This window comes from Aulostomus chinensis, chromosome 5 (assembly GCF_037954235.1).
Source record: "Aulostomus chinensis isolate RoL2024-O1b breed Wild chromosome 5, RoL_Achi_v1.0, whole genome shotgun sequence".
Lineage (NCBI taxonomy): Eukaryota > Metazoa > Chordata > Actinopteri > Syngnathiformes > Aulostomidae > Aulostomus > Aulostomus chinensis.
Genome location: NC_141324.1, coordinates 13277476 through 13298020, shown reverse-complemented (window position 1 = coordinate 13298020; position 20545 = coordinate 13277476). Strand labels below are relative to the sequence as shown.

The 20545-nt window shown below is 42.2% G+C and overlaps 2 protein-coding genes across 4 annotated transcripts; one reads left to right on the top strand and one right to left on the bottom strand.

Annotated features, from left to right (window-relative positions):
• Nucleotides 1-908: 908 nt before the first annotated feature.
• Nucleotides 909-12404, bottom strand: gk5 (glycerol kinase 5). Of its 2 annotated transcripts, none has more exons than XM_086203255.1 (16): nt 11689-12404; nt 11517-11610; nt 9775-9850; nt 9567-9660; nt 9281-9412; nt 8619-8694; nt 8282-8343; nt 8118-8191; nt 7278-7338; nt 6798-6924; nt 6604-6708; nt 5854-5948; nt 5494-5597; nt 5331-5390; nt 4899-5032; nt 909-3272 (listed from the first exon to the last, which is right to left on the bottom strand). In XM_086203255.1, exons 1-16 carry the CDS (start codon nt 11812-11814, stop codon nt 3100-3102), a joined length of 1593 nt encoding a protein of 530 aa, XP_086059381.1. In that variant the 5' UTR covers nt 11815-12404; the 3' UTR covers nt 909-3099. The 2 variants fall into 2 exon arrangements, 1 of the variants encoding a protein (XP_086059381.1); XR_015115732.1 differs by having other exon boundaries at nt 3127-3272; nt 5494-5575.
• On the top strand, nt 12388-20545 carry LOC147261287 (nucleolin-like). 2 transcript variants are annotated; one of them, XM_086203254.1, is made up of 15 exons: nt 12388-12542; nt 13255-13327; nt 13424-13507; nt 13581-13712; nt 14333-14440; nt 15919-15990; nt 16073-16196; nt 16309-16484; nt 17517-17643; nt 17752-17909; nt 18018-18144; nt 18235-18368; nt 18455-18581; nt 18675-18868; nt 20077-20545. In XM_086203254.1, exons 1-15 carry the CDS (start codon nt 12528-12530, stop codon nt 20136-20138), a joined length of 1713 nt encoding a protein of 570 aa, XP_086059380.1. In that variant the 5' UTR covers nt 12388-12527; the 3' UTR covers nt 20139-20545. The 2 variants fall into 2 exon arrangements, with proteins under 2 accessions (XP_086059380.1, XP_086059379.1); XM_086203253.1 differs by having other exon boundaries at nt 18015-18144; nt 20077-20542.

Here is a 20545-nt window from a genome sequence, read left to right as displayed (position 1 = left end):
TGACGGAGGGAGCGAGGCAGCTGCAGGGGGACAGGCTGAGACAGGAAGACAAAAGCTTAACTTCCAACCCTCTGACACTCCACCGAACAATTCCAGAGTGTCAGGAAGAGAGAGTTATATAATGACCCTTGATGCAGGGTTCAGCTCATGTGGGGGAGGGGGAGTGCAGTAGTAGTCGTGGTGCATCCGGTTCGTGCTGTCAGAGTGAATTTGTTGCAAGGCAGGCTCCACCACAACTCATACAATGCGGCACCAACAACACACACCCATTTTACTGATTAGTGTGACAGAACCGGCGCTGATTCATGGGCTGGTCCCGTCTGTCCCACTCACTCTCGCTGCAAGCTGAGCCCAATGGTGGGGAGGACTGGCCATGTTCGAGTGAGATAGCTGAGACTGACGGAGGGACGGAGGGGGGGGGGGGGGGGGGGGGTTGCTGCAGCAAAGCTTTACTGTATCAATCTGTGCATAAACCTCACTTCTGTTCCTCTGAGTGAGAAGGCACACAATCCTCCCATTGTTTGGGAAACCCCCTTTCTGTGCACTCAATTAGAGCCCCCTTCACCATACCAGCACCATGAGCGGGAATACACACCCCATTTGTTCTCAGTCACTCCATCCGCAAGCTACCATAGCAACCCTCACAGAGAGGTTGGTCACATCAATGGGAAGCACTCATCTACAGCTCTGGTAATTCCCCAGACAGCAGCAGAATCCTCCACCAGGTTAAACCCTGACAGCTACTGTACACACGCACACACACTCGTCATCAGCTGCTAACTGCTCATGTTTTCAACACCCCAATATTCTGTTTCACCCATCACACCCCATTTTTGTGCACCTTGGTAACAACAAGCATGACTGAGGGAAGAACGACTGACTTCAGACCACCTGATTTTGATCAGAGGTGTTAGTACCGCATTGCTTAACGCATCTTTAATACGGTGTTGAAGACGCCAACAGTACCAGGCAAGTGGAGAATGTAGACATTCGCAGGAATTTCAGAAAAGAACATTTCCAAAGAAAAAGTTGACACACAACATATTTAAGTCGTGGGGGAATTCCACGTTCTGAGTAAAACCTTTCAACAACATTTTGCTCCAGTCATTAAATGCTGTCATTGACATGTATCACATGAGATTCTCGTAGTAGTTGCAGGGTTTGGTTTAGTACCTTGTTTACCTGTTTAATGTTGTCACTCTATCATGTGCTGACACATTGATGGTGACACCACCATCATTACAGGGATTATTGCAGTTTTGAGGTCCCCATAAACACAGCCCCACAAGGAACGCCCACAGACACCCTAGATTAGCAAGCTTTAGCACTGGGCTTACTGGACATCCTCATCTGCCACACAAATCACTGAATCGTTCACAGAAACAAACACTTTTGGAAAATTAGCTCATTATCCATCCTCACTTAGGCCAGACAAGCGTACGGATACCCTTCTCTCCTCTCTCTGCATTAGGGAGCCACTGAGACCGGCTGACAGCTAGTTAGCTGAGCGTAATGAACTGCAGTGGATGGGAAATGTTAGCATACCTCCTGAACAGTCATCACATACGCTCTTTCCCGTGAGCAGTCCATGACATGTTGTTGTTTTAAAATTACAAGTCGATCACTTGCTCAAGACCGGAAGAGCGCCTGCTGCTACTCATCGTGGTGGACTTTCAGAGGACGAGGAGGATTACTGCTGGACAAGTTAGGCTAAAAGCTGTTAATACAGCGCTTCTTAAAATGGTAATATTTAGATTAATTACATACATTTGGTACAATATTTTTGAGTATGTGAGGGAGCCATAGCAGTCCTGCTTGAATTAACTTCAGTCACAGACACGTACACAACCAGAGAAATAGTTCACACAACACACACACACACACTCACAGAGCATCTTCAGTTCTGTGAGGTTTGCTTGAAGCCACTGGCATCAATATTGTTCTCTAGTGATGCTGAGTCACAACTGAAATGATGGATAAACCTGATGAAGGCTCCAACTTGAAACTCCTCCACAAAGTTGTTCTTTATAGTTAAGAGCTGGTGTTTTGACTTTTAAACCATTAAGTAGTCTTAAAATGGTAAATTAATAAGTCGGACTTTAAAACTTAAGAAGATTTAACTTAAATTCCAGAAGTTTGATGAAATTATTTTTGACTTCATATGCATTTGTTTTGCCCACCTTTGAGGCAACTATTACAGCTGGGGTCATAAAGCTAAACAGCTGAAAATCAGAGTTTTGTGGACTGAATAACCGCAGAGAAAGATGGAACAACAAAATGACACAACTGTGGGAGAATCAGCCAAAACCAACACCAAGAAACACAAAAACAACCTGACATTCGTATTTTTTCTATGATGACTCATTCAGCTCATGAATTTGACTTAATTAAATCTGAGGACATAAATGTTGTGAAAAGAAAAGCCCCTTTTGACAATGATCAGATTTGATTTCAGGTAAGTGAGACCAGTTTGCGATGAGAACATGGTTAGAACGAAGCTGTTTAAACTTGGAGCAGCTCACTTGCTGTTGCTTCACCGCGAGCCTCGTTGGGATTTATGAAATCCTGTGTGTGAAGTTAGGACGTGTGTCTCCATCTTTAACATCGAGCATGTGGTTGCTATTTGGAGTTTCTAAATTAAAACGTTGTTAGACCAGTCTTTAGCACCCCCTTGTGGAATATTGTATAAATATGACTCCTGCAGGTAAAATACTGTGACAGGAGGAGGCACTTGGGTCATTGAAGATGGAAGAGTACCTGACAGAGGAAGACCTCAAGTATGCTCTGTGTGAGATAAGTGCTTCGCTTGTTGACAGTCTGGATCAGACCTGTACCTTTTCAATAGTGCGACGCCATTGGGCGTGTGTGTACAACTCTCATCTGTGTTTCTCTTAAAAATGCTGCGAGCCCCTCTTGTAACATTTCAGTGGCAGCAAGTAAATGTTAGCAGAACAAAGATACCCATGATTTTCTTTAGCAAATGCATCAGAATTCTTTCTCAAAGACCTAAACAGACATCATTGAAACTATTTTGCTGCTGTCAGCTACATCAGTTTTCACATTTTCACGGGCCTCCATCTTCCACAAGTACATCCGCTGTCAAGGCTTGTTATACCAGTTCATGGAGCGTCGAAGAGCTCTCTCCCAGCTCTGGAGAACGGGGGTGTACGCTTGACTTTGGGTGCCAGTCTCTCCCTTGAGTGAGCCTTGGGGGCAAAACATCTTGTCGGTGTTCTGCAGCTTTTTCAGTTCTGTCTGGTTTCTCCAGAAACCTGCAGCAGCCATTAAGAGAAGTGGAAATTTAGGGAAATAACATGTGGATGAACCAGGACTGACATATATATGCAGAAGTTTGGGAAACTATGTGAGCCCTGATCCTGCAGCTGCTAGGACCAGGCATTCTTGTCCAGTTTGACTATGATCCTTTTACAGCTGTGGTCTTAGCAGGTGAGTACGGGGAGGGCCAACATTTTTTTTTTTCCCCCCCCAGGGACTGTAATACTGATGGCTCTGCAAGAACTGAAGAACTGACAACAACTCCCCACACACACACACACACAATGCCCTGCCAGCTGACTGCTGAAAAGTTGACCTTAGAGAAAAGTATTGACTAATTCTCCAACACTCGCGGCTCCTGCTCCACTGAGAGCTAATGTCCCCCATTATTCTGTCATATGCACAGCCCGCTTTTGTCCCGTTATACATCAAGATAAAAAAAAAAACTGTCTTTGGTTTGACAAAACACTAAAACACAACAATCCAATTACTTAATGTGAATAATTAAATGGTTTACATAATAGGAAGCATTTTATATAGCTTCTTCTGCTGCTGTTAGCATTAGCAAACATAAAAAAAGGACTTTTGATCATCAGAAACTTTCCAGTAAAACTCAAAACAATGTCAAGTGACCAGTGTCAAATGACCAAGTGTTGCAATATTTTTAGAACAAGTCAAAGTCAGGCAGGGGAAGTGAAAGCAGCCTCGGAGTTTCAGTTGCATCTTGAGAGAGCCGTTTCCCAACAGTCCCATGTTTACCTGTAGTTTGTTGCAGCTGTCTTGAAGAGCTGCGGCTACCGAACTACTTAAGTGTCACATCTGCCCAACTCAAATTCTCCAACTGTGGTATCACTATAAACTCATCCTTCTGTCAAAGTACCAATATTTGGGAGTTCAGGGGAATTTAGTTGACCCACTGCAATGCATGTGTAGGTTCAGGTTGTTCTGCTTTTGCCATTAATGGTGCATTGTGATCGTGTTGAGCATTTACAGGCAAAAATACACACTGATGAAGAGATTTTGGAAAATTTGCACACCTCTAAGAGAAAAAAAATCCTAAAGACAGAGATAAAATGAACTAAAGCAATAAAAACTAGCTTGACACAAAAGGATTTATGCATAAGCAGGTATACTGTATGAAGCCCCCCGAGTTATGGGAAATTTAAAGTGCGTATTAACGGGATAATTTATTTCCGAAATGTAATACGGATATCTATTCTGCATTGAGGACATCTTTGAAATTGTGTCTTTTATAGCCACACACCATAATAGCTGTCAAGGCATTTGCAGATTTAGTTTGCGAGTCACCAAAGTGAAGTCATGATCTTGTAGAGTTTCCTGACAAGTGAGGAATCCAAATTGCTTCACTATGACCGCAGCCATCACCAGGTTGGATGTCCAGGCAGATTCTCAGACTAGTATCCAATCAAATGAACTGTGCTGTTGATTTTCTGAGTTGTAAACTTTGAAGTAGCTGAGGTGTCACCATTCCAGTTGTGGAGGTTTGTTATGTCACCGGATTGGTGTCCATTTTTCAGTTTATTTTCATGAGTGGAGAGGCAGATTTCCTCGGAGGAAGAAAGAAGAATATTGGGATGGAGGATGTGTTCGAGTGTACATACCTACTCCAAGTCCAGCAACAAAAGCCGCCCCAAGACATGACATTTCATGGTGTTGGGGTCTGCTTAACTTTTGACCGAACAGGTCTGCAGTCAGCTGCATGATAAAGTCATTGGAAGAAACCCCACCATCCACCCTGAAGGGGAAAGAAAGAGCCCTCGATCACGCTACAGCTAACAGGGAAACACACACCCATCATTCACTGCCAATAAACGTGAGGGGCAGTACTAGAGGCGGGATATACAGGGAGTCATTCTCTTACACCCTCTTTTCCGGCTACAGCCCAAATCTTACAGTTGGATATTGGCCTTTGAGTTGGAATGTCAGATGGGGCTCCTGCTGGCCACGTGTAGTCTTTCTTAAATGTATAACAGACTTAAAATACACCACAATAACAAACTGTGTGAGGAGCACAGTGGATGGGAGAATTGTACCTGATCTTTGTAATAGGAATGTGAGTTTCTCGTAGCATGGTTTCATACAGCTGCTTGTTTCTGCAAGGAGTAAGACGGACAAAGAAAGAGTATCAGCAAGACGGAATGAAGGTGCTTGTAAGAACTTCAAATGGCAACTCCTGAACTCCTGAACTTAATTCACCTGAAGGCAACAGACTCCAGGATAGCACGGACCAAATGACATTTGGTGGTAGAGGGTTTGAGGCCCATGAAGGAAGCACAAGCTTTAGGGTCATTTAGAGGAGCCTTTGGATGGAAAATGAAAAAAAAAAAAAAGGGTAAAGATCTATAAATAAAAATCAGGGCAGATAAAAAGAGAAGCACCTCAAGTGCATCTAAACTGTTAGATATAAACATCCAAGTCATGCACTTACAAAAGGCCAGTTGACAATGGAAGCAGAGAGAAAACAAAAAAAAAAAGAGACCACATAACCATATTACAGACTGAAAAATATAGAGACAAAAAAATGGGAAAAATTCAATGTCTCATGTACACATTTACCTGCAGGCCACTGAAGGACGGAACAAAACACACTCCGTCGGAGTCCTTGACGCTGTACGCCATAGCGCTGGTTTCCTGGACGTCAGAGAAGAGCTCTGCAAACACATTACCCATCACTATTTAAATCTATTTGTTATAACTGCATGTTCACTGACACGATGGATCTGGTTATACATTTGAATACACAATTCACATTGGGTTTGCTCATCCAAATCCTAAGAGCACCAAAAATACGGGAGTCAAATCTGTTAGCAAAGTAGGAAGAAAATATCAGCTTAAAGAAAAGAACCAACATGAAAAGCCTAAGACAGAGTAGAAAGAAATCAGCGTCAGTGGCCTCATCTTGCCTGAAGAATTATCACCTTAAAGAAGTGATGTTGAACATTTTAAGCCAGCAGCTGCAAGGATCTGCAGTCATATGGAGTTGATTAATCTGGCCATCTGAGGAACACATACTCTATACCAATGTTCACTCTCCTTGTTTTGTCTCCACAAACATCAGAGGAAAATATCGGGCTCTTTTCCTGCTAAAAGCGCAACAAGTTGTTCCCCAGCTCATCAGTTACTTTGTCTTTGGCTGCTAGGTGGGTTTATCAGGGCCAGAAAACCAAAACCATCTGTTAAAAAAGCCCAAATGCTCAAAGCTTAAGAAAACTGTGGGGTGCGCAGACTTGCAAAATGTTTCTTCTAAACCACAACAAAGAAAAGGAAATTCATCCTGGAGCAATGTATTTAGACCTGATCACTCACCCAACTCCCGTGCCCAATTGATGGCAGTGCCAGTATCTGCTGAATTGCCCTCCGCCAGGTACACCACCTCTGAGCCGATCTTCCAGCCAACCACAGGATACAGACCTACAGAGGGGAAACATGGGTTCAATGAAAGCCTGCAGTTCAGCTCATTCAGACAGAATTCCCTTCATGTGTTTTCATGTCAGTTTTACCTGCTACAGATGTATGAGGTTTGCTGCCTGTGTTGATATCCATGAAAGTTCCTGTTCCCATGGTGATCTTGACATCACCGACATCGAAGCAGCACTCTCCAAACATGGCTGCCTGCTGGTCCGCCATCTACAGCAGGAAGATTATAAAACAGAAAATCCCCCAAAATGCCAAGATGTGAATTAGCAACACAGCATTTTCAGTGTGAGTCGGTTGTTTCATTCAACACCTTTTCTCTGTCAACAGCTTCAAACATTTCAATAATTCTACAGTTTTCTGCGAATGGAAGGCATTGCTCCTTCAGGAACCGTCTTCAGAACCTTTCCCTCAAAGTAAGATGAGCAAAGACCAACCTAGAACACACACAGACCCTTGTAGCTGATGTGGAGACAGTGATTGCTGATTACAGGAGGAGTTGAATGACATGACACAAATATTCCTGAGATAAAACTGGGTGGGAGAATTCAACTGTGACAGCTCACCACGGACTTAATGGGTATGGACATCCCGAAGATCGATGGGTCTGTCGAACCGAAGTCATGGCTGGAGCATTGGGAGGGAGAACAATAGGCATCGGAAACATTGCAACAGCTTCATTCAGAAGGTGCAACGAACACAAAGTAGGACTGTTATTTGAAGACGTGACAGTGGTATTCACAGTTTTTGCCCTGTATTTGTGCTAATAACCCATCTCATATTTCATGAAAAACAGCTAACATGATGCACATTATTTCAGCCATCGTGAGTCCCTTCCCTCTAATGTGTTGACAGTGCTAGCACCACCTGTGGCTAGGCTGGCACCGCTAACAGTAATGTTTCAGCAGTTGGTCCTTCGGTCCTACTGGGTCATTTACACTTTCTGCGGCTCAGATGCAGGACGAGGTTGTTTGGACCATTTATCCACGTTTGCTCACGCCCAGGTGGGGAAAAAATGCAAAAATGATAGAAAACTTTACATAAAATCTGGAAACTGAACTACACAACAGGGATACATAAACAAATTCTGCGATGACTCACAGGGGAATATCTTATTTATATGTGTTGTTCATAAGAGTTGAAAGTGTGTGTCTCAAAAAGAAAAAAAAAACAAAACACATTTAATTCTGTGCAGCAGAGTTGTTTATTTTTTTCTAATTTCCTGCCCTTGTGATCACCTCCCCTCCGAGGACTCTAATAACCCCTCAGGGGTTTCCTGTTGCCAGCACTGGGAACCACTAACTCAGTGTGTTATATTACTTCTGACAGGTAAAAACCAATTAATTTTAGTGGTTTAACGCATGATTGAAGTGTAACTTGGATATCAGAGGAAACAGTTGACTCACCTTGTATTTTCTACTTTGGGTAATATTGAGAGAGGGAGAGAAACTACAGAGCACAGAAACCCACTCCAACACATCTGTCAGCAAAGAAACATAGTAAAGATATGAAGACATTAAAATCAATTTAAAACTCCCAGAATAAGACTGCTGAACACAGAACAACAGACCTGGTATGAATCAAAAATCCCTGTCGCACTGGCATTAGAATAGTCTGTGGCATGAACCTGTCCTGAAAAAGATCAGGTGACAGAGAGAAAACTGTTTTAGTTCTTTGTTTCTCTTTCTCAAACTCTGCCAGGAGAATTAGCTCAAACATTTCTGAGGAGTTCAGCCAACGTCTGTTGCAATACGATTGGAAACACAAAGAATATTCTGTCTACGTATTAAAATGCACTGCCGGCTGTGATATAATCCACAAAAACGACAGTACAGAAATGTATGACACGTCCAAATGAAACTGTGCAGAGAGCTGGATTTCAAACCACCTGAATGCTAAAAACTCACCTTTAGTCAGTTTGAACAGGAGCCAGGAGTCTATTGTTCCAAAGCAGCAGTTGCCTTCAGTTACTGCCTGAGCAACCTGAGAGGAAACAAACGGGGCCGGGGAGAATCGCCAAAGAGGTGAATGAACGAGGAATCTGTTGTTGAGGGACATGTGATGATGTGTTGTGTCACACAGTCATGTTATTTGTTTAGCGGGACATTGTTTTGGAAATAATTCCTGAAAAGTTGAAGTATGCAGAAGGTAGATTCACAGAGATGTTCAGCAGCTGTTCTGATAAATGTCTGATACATTTTTTTTAAGTAAAGCAAACGATAAATACTCTCTGGCTCCTACTTCTCAAATGGGATGTTTGTGCTGCCTGTGTGGATAATTGTTTATCATTGTAATCTGACCAAACCACTGGTGCTACTTCTGAATTTAGTGTTTTCCCTTATCTTGTTTTTAAACTGTAAAAAAAAAAAAAAAACCTGTTCTGCCCTCAGTTACTAAATTGTCAGATTTAACAATGGTTTTGACCTGCACATGTGAAGCAGCTGTTTACTAAACAGGTCAGTGTTCATTTCTGCTGTTGCTGTATACACACGCACACACACACACACACACACACACACACACACACACACACACACACACACACACACACACGCACGCACACACACACCTGTTTGTAGTGTCTGAGGGCCCATACTAGGCGGAAAGTGACATGCTGAGTGGAGAAGACAATAAGACTGGCAGCAAGGGACCGCTTCTGCCTGGTCAGGAAGTAGAGCACTTTCATCACGCTATGGATTGCCTGAGGATATTGAGAAACCATGTAAAGGCAAATTATATTAGAGGATTACTGTTCACGGCCGATTTCAAATCATTTTGAGGTTTTACTGTGTCAACCCTCTACTCTGGAATATAACTCACAGCAAAGTAGAGACAGCGAGCAGAGAGAGACTCACTTTCATAGTGCAAGATGTATTCCAGGACTTCACTAAGTCTGCTGCTCTCTGGTCCTGCCAACTGATGAAATTATGGAAAGGAACCCCAGTTTTCCTATGTGAGGATGCACAATGACCCAGAAATAGAAAGGAAATCAGGCCAATGCTAAATGTACAATGCAATGATTCTCTGGGGTAGCACAGATTTGTTAGGAGTTACGGAAATTACCTGTCCCATGTTGTGAAGGTGCTTCGCTGAGTAGAGATGCCGAGTGCCTCTATCTGATGCATTTGTACTCCAGCATCTGTATCACATCACACACAATTAAACAGCTTGTTTATGAAAAAGCCAGACATATCTAAAGCTTTGACTCGAATGAATAAATGTGGGCGGCACGGTGATGCAGTGGTCAGCACTGTCGGGAAACAGCAAGAAGGTTCCGGGTTCGAGCCCCGGCTCCAGCACAGGATCTTTCTGTGTGGAGTCTCCATGTTCTCCTGTTCCTGCGTGGGTTCTTTCACGTAAGTTCTTTCCAGCTTCTTCCCACAGTCTAAAGACTTGGGGACTAGCAAGAGGGGACGAGGCTGATTGATACTCTAAACTGACTGTAGGTGTGACTGTGAGTGTGAATGGTTGTCTGTCTCTATGTGTTGGCCCTGTGATGGACTGACTGGATGGATGGAATAAATGTGTGTTCTGGTCTCAATACGTTTTTATTTATTTATTTTTTTAACATTGTGACTAACATGACAATCCTTCAATAACCTTTAATTCAACTGCGCAACGGTTACATTTCATACTTACGCAATCAGTAAGTTGTGCAATTTTCCGGTTCTTATTGCAACGGTGCAGTTTATCATTTTCACATTTAAACCCATTTCTCCCTGGGATTTCTGCTGTGGTAGGAACTACTACTACTTCTCTGGTTCATACTTTTAAGTGCTCTCCACATATCGAAATATATTTCCTCATGATAAGTATTGAGAACTGTTAAAGTGATGAAATTCCCCCTCTAACTCAACAAAGTAATTTTGATTTATTAAATCATAACCAATAGTTTGTTGCTTATGTTTACCTTCAGATTATGAATCTTGTCCAAATGATATTTGTATTTTGGCTAGGATTTTTATTTTTGAATAAAATTCTTATTCTTATCTTTTAACTCTTTTAATTTGGAGCTGCAGCTAATAACTCATCTGTCGATTATCTTCACAATTAATGTGGAAAATTACTCATCACAATTTCCCAGAGCCCAAACTGACAAATTCAAGGACTTTTGCCCAAAAAGTTGTCAAAAAAAAAACAACAAAGATGCTTTTTTTTACTCTCATAAATGACCAAAAAGAGACAAGCAAATCCTAATATTTCACAGTACAGAACCAGCAAATGATTGACATTTTACAAAAAAAAGGTTAACTGCTACTTAGAATAGTTAGCCATTAATCTTGAGCCAATGGACTTGCAGCTCTATTGTCAATAAAACTGTGTTGTATTCGTGTTACTTTTTGATCAGTGGTTGTGTTTGCACAGCTCTTTATTGTAGTATAATGTCTTACCGCACCACTGACACCCTTCATTATCTCCACATTATTAAACATCATCATAGAGTTTTACATCTATATGCCCCCCCCCCCCCCACTGTGGGACAAATATAGGTTTATCTTTATCTCATCCTCACTCTGATCACACTGAATTGTGGGATTAAATCACTTCAGTCCACACAAATGTTCAAGGAATAGATTTTTGAGGACAACACATTTGAACCGCTCTCCTCTTGATATGATCTATTCCAACAAAACTAATAAAATCTACTTGAACAATAAAATCATGTATCCAAAATGCGGTGTTCTTTGCAGAGCTGCTGAATTGAAGACACAGCATGTATGGCGGTCCGCAAACTGCCATCTGAGTGAGTTTTCCCCTTAATCTTTCTGGCTAAATACGTAAAGCAATGACATTATCAGTCTTACCTTGCACAGCTCCCTTCACCACAGTAATGAAGCCCCTCCACAGTGCCTCTGGGTCCAGCTCCACATGTCCTGCCTCTGGATACAGGGGTACAACCTAAATAATACAATCAGATGATTAAAACTAGCTGTGTGTGTAAATCATGCCAATACTAGAAACCAAAAGGATGAATACCTTGGTAGTACATGATCCTCGTATTGTAGCCTCCTTGTCATAGACGTGACATCTAATAGAGGTTGTACCGACATCAGCTGACAAGATGAAGCTTTCCTTCTTAAAACCGTTCCTCTGACTCCCCATTGTAGAGTCGGTTTTCCTCAAATCTGTCCTACGTCCATGTGGTCAGTTTATGTTGTTTAACTTACAGCCTTAAGAGATGGTATTACCCGATAATACCTTATCGACACCAGCTGAACTGTCGACCTTCGGACCTCTGTTACAGTTTTCGAACAACACCACCACCACCACCAGTTCTACGTATTTTTGTCAACCACAATTCAGGTCCCATAGCAAACAAACATATATTTGCTTTGTATAAATATCTCAAAGTCCATTCATCCTGTCAGTCCCGCGACAACCAAATATATCCTTCGCTTGAGTCTGGTGGTCACTGGCATATCGTTACAGGGCGATTTAACACGAAGCGACCCACTCGGAAGTACAGCTAACTAACTGGCTAGCTAGCATTGAAAAAAACAACAACATTTGAATTGTAGATAAAGTCGCAAACATATAAGGTTACAGTTTATCTATGAATAACGAAGAAGTAGCACGCAAAAATAACGCCCACTACTGGGTTGTAATTATTATCTACGGATGATGAAATCTGAGAGACGTTGTTGAATTCCCACAACACAACTGGATCTCCCGCCTTACGGGCACCCGTAGTTCCCCAGACACTTACGCATGCGCAATTCCTTTGCGTATGGCGACTGCATGTGGATGTTTTTAGCTCAACACACGTGTGTTTAGCCGGCTAGAGCAGTTATTTTCTGATTTAGAAACACAGAAGAATGGCTAAAAGACAAGTAAGAGTCGTGTTTACAATTACACTTGATAAGGTTCAACCGAGTACATTGTGTTAACCTATGGCGGTGTTTGCCCCTGTTAGCTGCAGATGTTTCTCGCAGATTGACTGGCTCTTCTACCAACATGTACACACCGCCAGTTTGTGTATTTTTAGTGGTCTTGGAATTGCTTTAAAATAGGACATACGCTTCTCCTTTTCTGGGTTTTTGTTAAACGTGTGCAAATGTATGTGTGACAGAACTGTTATAAATTGTAATCTGATATTTTCCACTCAACGAAACTATAAGATCATAAGAATAAATCATTTTTGAAAAACCTTGAATGGTCATGGACTTTGAAAACAGGTGTTTCAGTCCTGGAAAAGTTTTTAATTAAAAAAATTTTTTTTTATTTTTTTTTTTTACTGTAAAGGCCCTCACAGATATCTACATATTGGTTCAGCATAGAGAAAAATCCCTATTGGGGAATATTGACTGTTATACATCTTTATGCTGTGTCAAACATGTAGGTCATCATTAATTTTAGGTAAGGACAGGCTGGTAAAATTTGACATTTATATCTTTATTAGTTTTTCACATGTAAACAGTTATTTCAAGGAATTTATGGTCATGAAGAATTTCCTGTGAGGCCTGGAAAAGTCGTAGTAATGTATTGTTATAAATGAAAAAAAACTTGTAAGAATTGTGATTACTTTGGATGTGTTTCGTACAGGTGACCAAACGTAAAAAACGACTCAGTAAAGTTGTAAACAGTGAAGTTGTTGAAGGAGACGCCACTATCCCGGGTAAGCCATCGCTTCAACGTCTAGGAATTGAGATTTAACGTGTTCGTCTTGCTATAATAAGTCAGTGTAAGTTCCTTCGTTGAATGATTGTTTCAGAGGGACAGAGTGTGGCTGTTTGTCCTGATGAAGTGGAGGCCGCTCCCACCAGGAGTCTAGAATCGGAGGATGCAGGCAAAGATGGTACAGCAAATACATTATGCATCATAACCTTTTAGAATTCTGAACATTGTCAAAGATGATATTGCCTTTTCAGACTCTCAAAAAGACATTGAAATAAAAGGCAGAGCAGCCACAGTGACAGTGTCATGGGAACAGGGTGAAGGAGATGAAGCAGAAAAGAGGGCCAAAGGAGGTGATCAGATGACTGGTGGAGAGATGAGCTGTGGTAAGAATATTACAACTGTGAATAACAACATTTGCCCTGGTGGAGGTCAGTGCTGTGCACTCTAGTGCCCCTCTAGTTTCATCAATAAAGAAACTTCGTCAGGAATCTGAAAGTAAAACGATAACAACATTCAACACATTATTTATGTTCCCTCAACGTTCCTCTAACTGTTGAATGGCAAAAAGAGAAGTAAGAGGTGTGTTTACAGTTACGCTTGTTAAGGTTCAACAGGGTACATGTGTTAATCTATCATGGTGTTTGCCCTTGTCAGCTGCAGAGGTTTTTCGCTTATTTGCTGGCTTTTTGCTTTCCAACACTCACTTAAGACTGTACACATCGTCAGTTTGTTTATTAGTAGTGGTACTAGAATTGCTGTAAAATAGGACAAACGTGACAAATTCAGTACTGATCCAAACATTCAACACCGAATGTCACTATTTATGTTCTCTCAACATTCCTCTAACTGGTGAACCAGAAACCTTTTTTCCCTTCAATTCTTTTGAAAGTGAAATTTTTGTGTGTGTCTGTGTCTGTATGTGCATTTATATTTTCACAAGAGACGCCAGTACGATGTGCTCCCTGCTGTTACAATATAAACACTCCTTGCTTGTGTCCCTCAGAAGAACAAACTCAGACCGTCTCCTCGGGCGACGCCACAAAGGAGACCGCCAGCACGAGTCCTGAGACACAGACGGACGTAGAGATGGAGCAAGTCAAAGATAAACTAGGTACTGCAAATACAATAAGTTATGAGCTGTGACAGATGTAATATTTGTGCAGTCCAGGAAAGGGGTTCATTCGAAATGTCTGTTTTCCTAAGGAACAATGTTATCCAACGATGGTACTCCCCGAAGTTCTTAGGAAAGGAGCTTCAATGCCTCCTAGCGCCGTTAGCGTAAGATACATTGGCCCTTCCTCTATGAAATGATAGGAGACAATGGCATCCCACGATCGCTTGCAAATGAATGATGAAGGAACACAGATCACCTTGTAGATTTAACCCTCCGTCTAAAGCTTTTTTTCAACTAGTTTGAGAAAACAGCATCAACAAATATGCATTTCTTATATTCTACTTTTTTTTCTGGCGGAAATCGGAAAAGCCACATTCTCTTTGTGACGTCCCAAAACATATTTCACAAGCCAATTGAGTAGAGGTTCCTCAGCTCCAGATTTGAGCTCTGTTGATTTCCAATCATATTTGCTGCTGTAGATAAATAAATCCACTGCAACAAAGGACTGCTGCTTCACTCCATCATGTCAGAGATCGGAATCATCAATGAAGCCTTGTGCGCAAATGTTCACAGTGACTTACCTCTTCTTCTGTGAAGGATCACTGCAAGTAGCAGATACAGATACAAATCAGAACCTGCTGCTCTGTGCCTATGTTCTAACTTTCAACATGTTAAATTGTCAGGGGAACTGTAAATGTGCCGCTGCCCCTGTGAACTGATAAGATTCTTGCATTCTCTGCCCTGCTGATGTCTTCTCCTATCTCCTTAGGAATCCCCTTATCCACTTTTCCTTGATCACATGGCATTTTTCTTGGAGGTCAACGTAAAGTGACTTGTCAAACGCAGCCCAGACTTTCTAGAGCACAATATTTTCCCTTTGTTGTGGCACTTGAACGACCTTTAGACATGTTTATCGCTCTGCAACTGCTGAAGGCTATGAATTCCATCAATCTGAAAGTCTAATATTCAACTTAGTGCCAGTCCTGATCTCAGTGGCGTGTTGTAATAATGTTTCTAAGCATCTTTATATTTCAACAACCAACATCTACTTTGCCTGAAAGTTTTACTTTGTAAAGCACCTAAGTGCCCTGCTGCAAGTGGTTTTGGTGCAGGGGTGTCAAACTGGTCCAGCAAAGGGCCGGTGTGGCTGCAGGTTTTTATTCCAACCAAACAAAAGCAACACCTGATCCAACAAATGAGCTGTGAGGACGCAGCTTGATTGATGTAAGTTGATTCAGGTTGGAATGAAAACCTGCAGCCACACGTCACTTGACTGGACCAGTTTGACACCTGTGTTTTATTGGCTTTCTTCTTCACATTTCTACCAACTTTAACTTTTGGAAAAGACGTTCGCAGCAGCAGTTAAAAAGTTCTTGATCATATTAAGTATTACTTACAGGTGCTCAGGGCCTAAAGCTTGTTAGTAATTCTGCACAGTGTCATTTCCAATGTTGTCACTTTCTGTCCTTTTTCAGTAAATGGGAAGCGGAAAGCAGAATCCAGTGTTGAAACATCACCATCAAAGAAAGTGAAACTCATCAATGCCGGTACGAACTCACACCAACACCTACTTCAAGACCCTGCTTGTCCTGGGAAGTCGGTCTCACACATTTGTTTTATTTATTGAAGGTTTTTGTCTGTTTGTGGGCAACCTGAACAACTCCAAAACCTCTCAGGAAATCAAAGAGTCTCTAGCAAATTACCTCTTAACACAAAGTCTCCTGGCTCAAAACATTAGATTGGACCGATCCAGGTGAGTGTGTTTAATGTGACTGAGTGTCATTTTAGTTGGGGGAGGGGTCAGTTAATATGTAGAACTATTGCAGATACACAGTGCACTCTAAACCCATGTTTTGATGTCATAGGAAATATGCGTTTGTGGATTTGATGTCAGAGATGGATTTGACTAAAGCCTTGACATTAGATGGAGAGATGATTCTCGATAAGCCGATGAAGATCGCCAAAGCCAAGGTCAAAAGTGCAGACAAGGTCAAAAGCGCGGAAAAGGTCAAGGTGAAAGCTTCTCCACCTGACAAAAAAGGTAAAAGATCGACAGTAAAATATTTCAAGTCTGTGTGTTTGTCCTCTTAGAAAGTGCAGCCGCGGTGTCGAGCTGTGGCTGTCATTTTGGGAAGTCAGTACCAGTGCCGATGCATATTCTCACCTGTCAATACCAAAATAATCAATCAATGAATCAGCAGCACAGTTTGTATTAAGGCTCACCATGCGCTTCAATATCAAGACTAACAGGCACTCAAGATTTTACGTTTTGTAAATATTTTAAACTCTCTCTCTCACGTACACACACACACACACACACACACACACACACACACACACACACACACACACACTCTGGCTCTTATTCCTTTGTTAATAGCAGCACTCGTTGTTGCTCTCCGCCATCATCTTCCTCCTCCTCTCTCTGCATCGTGTTTTAAAGCAAACAGCTGTGGATCACTTCATTTCAAAATATAACGTTTGCTACATGGGTTTCTGTGCACGTTCGATCGTCAGTGCACCGTGCTTGTGTTTGTTCTCAGCTGATGACGAGAGCGCGTGCAGGGAGAGACCCCCTGAACCTGTGGAGAAAAAAAGTGTCACTTCTGTCCACAGTGGCTCACTCAGTAACCGTAGTGGTGGGGTGCAAAAGCACTTTTACACGTGTGAAGATTTCCCTTGTACACCTGCCCCCCAAAAAAAGAAGCATAGGTGACTGTATCATTCTCAGGCAAGAGCCCTGAGCTAGCATTGGGGGGGGGGGGGGGGGGGAATAGTGGAAACGCAGTTGTCTCAAGTGTGTGTGTGTGTGTTTTTTCCCCCATAAACCCACAAGCAGACCTCTCGCCTCAGCTGTCCTTGCTCGAACCATTTGGCATGTTGTTACTGTCCAGTATCACTTTACAGACAAACAAGTACTGTCAAATATTCAGAATACTGGTGTTGACTTAGTTTTGAAGTACCACTTCTTGTGACAAGCGAAGTGAACTTTTCCCCCGTCATCGACTTAAAGATGAATGACTTAATGATGCAAGACCTGATTGAGGACTGTGTTTGTGTGTGTGTTTGTCAGCCAAAGACTCAAGATGTTTGTTTCTGAAGAATCTCCCGTACGATGCAACAAAGACAGACATCCTGAAAATCTTTGGCAAGGCGATTGACATCAGGTTTCCTGGTGGAGCAGAGGGACCTGACAAAGGGTGAGGTTTTATAATCCAGCAGATGATCCATAGAAACTTGTTTTCTGTGTATGTAACTGTCTATTTACTGTCTGCGACTGCATATTAAACTTCTTTTTTTGTCACCAGTATCGCCTTTTTGGAGTTTAAAAATGAAACTATTGCTAATAAAGTGAGGCAAAAAAGACAAGGAGCCAAGATCCAAGGCCGTGTTTTAATTGTTGACTCTGTGGGAGAGAGAGTTGTGCCCAAGGTCACCGAAACCAAAAAAAAGAAAGAAACAAAAGGTAAACGGATGGACTGGCGCGGCAACGATTCATCTTTTAGCAGGCATCCTCATTTGCATTTGAACGTCAAACGTTGACAGTTAAAAGTTGTTGTTTTTTTCACAGCAGCAGCTCCTCCGAACAGCGCGTTATTTGTGAGTAACCTGCCTTTCAGCGTGAAAGAATCAAACGTTAAAAAAGTCTTTCCGAAAGCTGTTACTATTAACATGCCCAACAGCAATGGCAAAGCAAAAGGGTGAGTGCGTGCACAGCGACCTTCTCTGTCATTCTTCACACCATTTGCTAATGTTCCAGAACCCTCTGATGCCGTACGTCTGTTTTGCAGATATGCGTTTGTGGAGTTTGCGTCAGTGGCAGAGGCTGAAAAAGCCTTGCAGGCGTCCCAAAACACGAAGATTTTCAAAAGGAAGATCAGGGTCCAGTTCCATGAGATGAGAGCGATGCCAGAGAGGACGAAAGGTATTGATCATCATTTCTAAAGCCAGCTGAGCAATGATGAGGCGTGAAAACAGGGATGCTGCAATTGTGTGTTATTGTCTCTTCAGTCCTGTCAAAAACACTGGCTGTCATGGGTTTGGCTGACAAGACAACAGCAGAGACCCTTAAAGATGCTTTTGAAAGTTGTGTCAGTGCCAGAGTCGCTGTAGATAAACGGACAGGCGTTTCAAAAGGGTGAGTAGCATGTGGGGGTTTTTTTTTAGTCGTAATTGTCAAAAAGTACGTAATGGTGTGCGTGGCTCATTGTGGAAGTATTGCATTTCCCAGCTTTGGTTTTGTGGAGTTTGACAGTGAAGAAACCTGCCAAGCTACCAAAGCAGCCATGGAGGACTGTGAGATCGATGGAAACAAAGTAACTGTGGCTTATGCAAGAGCCAAGGCTGAAGGAGGGAAACCAGTCGCCGGAGGAGGCGAGTCTGCAGGACACGTTTCCGCCAGAGGGGAGAAAGACAAGAAGAAAGGTGAAAGTGACTTCAACATGCCCATTAAAGTGTCGGCAGGCAGCTCTCCGTCCGAATGTTGTGCAAATTTGAACTGAATTTTCAGAAATTCTGCAAATAAATGTGCACGTTTCCACCCGCTGCTTCTGCTGTAACCGAAGGAGTTTGTACCCAAGACAGTTACAACTGAAGGAAAACAGAATAATGGGTTGGATATAAAACGTAATAAGTTATAATTATACAAGCATGCGTCCTGAGGCGTCTGATCACATGTGGACACCTAAGTATGTCAGTAACGTTAGACTGAGTCACACAGATCACACTTCCACGCCGTTTGTCATGACTAAGGCCCATCTGGCGTTAAGATCCGATCACAAGTGTCAGCCTTAATTCCGAGCGTCCACATCCGTACAAAGCTTCCTGAATGTGTCCTGAGATCCCATCACAGGAGCCACATTCGGAGGTGGTCTGGAATGCACGTGGCCACATTTTTTCAGTCGTGCGTATGCAAACGTGTCCTGGGCCAGGTTGAAGGACCGCCTCATCAGCTGATGTCCACAACTGAGCGCACGTACGCCATCGTGTCACAGGGGATTTCTCCCTCTCCTGCACTGAATTTCTGACCGATAAAAAAACCCCCACGTCATCAGCCGTGTCACTGGTTATGCTGCTCGCTCTCTTATTACTTTACTCAAACACTCACCAGACGTCATTCAAAAGACGTCAAATTAACGCGTTTCATCTCTGCACATTTTGAGCGTCGTGACCTGCACGTGCCTCTGGTAATACATACCAACTGTCATGGATAAATGCTCCCATCAGGAAGGTTGCTAATAGAAGGAACGGATGTGTTGATTGTCACACAGAGCAGCAAAGTAAGATCTCTGCTGGTCTTGATACCAAACGTTCCATGCACTGTTGCTGGGTTTTGAGTGATGAGTTGCTACGCGTTGTTTCACTGCTGTTGAGATGCCAGAATGAAAGACATAATTCAAAGAAAGCGTAAACCAAAGAAGTCCAACTGTTGCTTGACGCTTAAGAAAATGTGCCGTTAGTTAGCAGTTGGATTTATTTCTTAGTTTTCTAATCAATTCGTAGTCTGACACTTGGCAAAAATGGACATTTATTTTGAAATGACTTTGTGGTCAGGTCTGTCTGTTATACTGAGGACCGAAGTGTGGAACGACTGCTTTGGTTTGACCTGTTTGGAAACTTTTTCTTTCTTTCAGGGAAAGGACGTGGAGCTGGGAAGATGCCTGAAGGTGTAAAAAAAGTGAAAAATAAAGCCTAAATTGTCTTGAAAGAACTGTCTTTTTTTTTCCTTTTTTTTCAAGGAAACACATTTGACCTTGTTGCTCAATATGCAGGCTGTATTAATGTGTTCTGCCCTAATTAACAGAAATCATGGGAATCAAAAACCGAATAAATATCATTAAATCCGAGAGTCCTCCTCCTCCAAGCTTATAAATAAATTTTATGTTTTTTTTTCTGTCAGTTTATTGTAGGACAATGATGTCATGCCTCAATGCGGTGCGAGACAAGTAGAAACGCTCCAGGAATAAGAGTTATGTACAGACAAGGATGATGAGAAAAAGAATTGAACAGATGAGCAGAATTTCTGTTTCTACAAACCACTTCCCTCCATAAATCACGCTAACGTACTTTTAGTAGACTTTTTTTCTTTACTTAAAAGCAATA

Excerpts from the sequence above, each read along its gene's own strand:
- gk5 (XM_086203255.1), bottom strand. The coding sequence starts at position 11,814 with ATGGGGAGTCAGAGGAACGGTTTTAAGAAGGAAAGCTTCATCTTGTCA. Across the intron at positions 5,949-6,603 it reads CAATTGGGCACGGGAGTTGG|AGCTCTTCTCTGACGTCCAG; the intron begins GTGAGTGATCAG and ends ATGTGTTTGCAG. Across the intron at positions 5,033-5,330 it reads ATTCCTATTACAAAGATCAG|GGTGGATGGTGGGGTTTCTT; the intron begins GTACAATTCTCC and ends TTTCCCCTTCAG.
- LOC147261287 (XM_086203253.1), top strand. Across the intron at positions 13,713-14,332 it reads TGGTGGAGAGATGAGCTGTG|AAGAACAAACTCAGACCGTC; the intron begins GTAAGAATATTA and ends TGTGTCCCTCAG. Across the intron at positions 17,644-17,751 it reads GCAGAGGGACCTGACAAAGG|TATCGCCTTTTTGGAGTTTA; the intron begins GTGAGGTTTTAT and ends TTTTGTCACCAG.